The following is a 1,776-nucleotide window of genomic DNA, read 5'->3' as shown; positions in this document are numbered from 1 at the left end:
TGGTAAGCAAAGCACGCTGAGTGGATTGAGCGCGCGGCGGCGCAGATGCGCGAGCTTGTCGAGTGAATATCCCTTTCTCACAGACATCACTGGAAAGTTTGTAGTTCGGTCGGATGTGTCAAAAAGATGTAAGTAAAACAATGCACAAGTTACATACAGTGGACTACCAGTGAAATTGATACAAATTTGGGACCAAAAATTATTCAGACCAAGTCTGGGAAAAAATTGAAGTTCAGGTTTGCATGAACCTGGTTGACAGCATGCCCAGGAGACTATATGCTGTCATTAAGGCTAAGGGTATATATAATTTTTTTTCAATATCACACACCCCTACATTATAGTTGTGATGTTGCAAACATGGTGGTTTTTGAACATCAGATGACTCTGTTTATGACTAAATTTAATTTGAATTCTGTTTTTCATTAAATGAAACTTCATGGCACTTAGTAACATGTATATGTCTTGTATAATGCTTTGTAATGAGCATTTTGTGTCTGTGCTTGTAGATGCCAGAGGTGTCGGTAGCAGGACATGATAACCGGCCCGGGTTGCTGGGGAAGCAGCAGGCTATGCCCCACGCTCTTGCACTGTACCAGCAGCAGATTACCATGGCACATGAATCTTCCCAGGAGGCCAAACAGCAACAATCACAGCCAACCAAATCTCAGCATAACACAGGGGGTGGAGATTCCAGTAGCCCACGGGTCAGGACTCGCAGCCCTGGTGTCTCTGACAGAGAGAGAGAAGGTAAGATGCTTTCTGTTTTTTATCCCTCTTTTCATTATCCTTTCATCTATTCCTTCAGTTCGTTTTCCTCCCCAGCTTTCTCAACCACCATCATTTTCCTCGGTTGTGTCTACTACACCAATTAAGCAAGTTCTGATGTGTGTGTCTGTGCACATGTGGAGTGAGTGGTAGTGTGGGTTGTAAATATAGTAAAAAAGGACCAGGCACGTGCAGAAGGGGGGGCTTTGGGGGCTCAAGCCCCTGCCCTTTTTCAAAATTATTCAAAAGTGCCCCTCTCAGACAAATAGCAATGATATTGTGGTCAATAAAACAAAATGCATTTGAATTATAATTAACCTGACAATGTGTACAAAACCGTAACTAATTGCTCAAAAGTCGGAAAATTCCTGTTTATTTTTACATATCTGTCAATCTGAGGTGTTGCTATGGGTTGTGTGCATTTTGCTTGACTGACTGATATTCCACAGTCTGTTCGGAAACCTAGACTCTCAAGCCATATATGGTTCTTTCAGTGAGTGAATAATCAAAGCTAGTGTGTCGATTTAATTAAAAATCCATGTATTATATATTTTAGAATATTACATAATTCATCAATGCCTGTTTGTCATGTATAATACACCAACCAATCATGATCTGGCACAAGTTCAAATTTCATTGGACAATAATGTGAAGTGGAGCGGTCATTTTACATTCTTATTTATAAATCAGTTGAAAATTACATGTGGCAGACAAGCTTATTTGTGGAGCGATCTGTGCGTGCGGTTTGTCTCATTTTATAAATCAAATTTCATCGCTGAGAAAATGGATGCTAAATGACTACAAAAGCACTGCACAAAACCGTGCAGTGCCAAAAGTTGCAATAATGGTAATCAGTATTCAATTCACTTATATTTATGTATGATACAGCGGTTGCTATTTCATGAAACTATCATAGTTAATTAAGCCCAAGTGCCATCTACAGGCCTATTATGTGAAGTTTAGGCTAGCGAAATGGTGACGTGAAAGGACTTTATTATATTACCATTTTTG

The 1,776-nt window shown here is 39.9% G+C and overlaps 1 protein-coding gene across 2 annotated transcripts in view; it reads left to right on the top strand.

Moving 5' to 3' along the window:
• Positions 1–1,776, top strand: part of LOC107753125 (nuclear receptor corepressor 2-like) — a 151,900-nt gene that overhangs the window by 128,140 nt on the left and 21,984 nt on the right. For both annotated transcript variants that reach the window (XM_016569249.1, XM_016569248.1), the window contains one exon: positions 507–747. In XM_016569249.1, coding sequence (XP_016424735.1) covers positions 507–747 — 241 coding nt within the window. The remainder of the gene's footprint in view (positions 1–506; positions 748–1,776) is intronic.

The sequence above is a fragment of the Sinocyclocheilus rhinocerous genome, unplaced genomic scaffold (genome assembly GCF_001515625.1).
Source record: "Sinocyclocheilus rhinocerous isolate Xijiao unplaced genomic scaffold, SAMN03320098_v1.1 scaffold20, whole genome shotgun sequence".
Classification (NCBI taxonomy): domain Eukaryota; kingdom Metazoa; phylum Chordata; class Actinopteri; order Cypriniformes; family Cyprinidae; genus Sinocyclocheilus; species Sinocyclocheilus rhinocerous.
The sequence above is the reverse complement of the archived record's forward strand: the minus strand, read 5'-3'. Positions and strand labels throughout refer to the sequence as shown.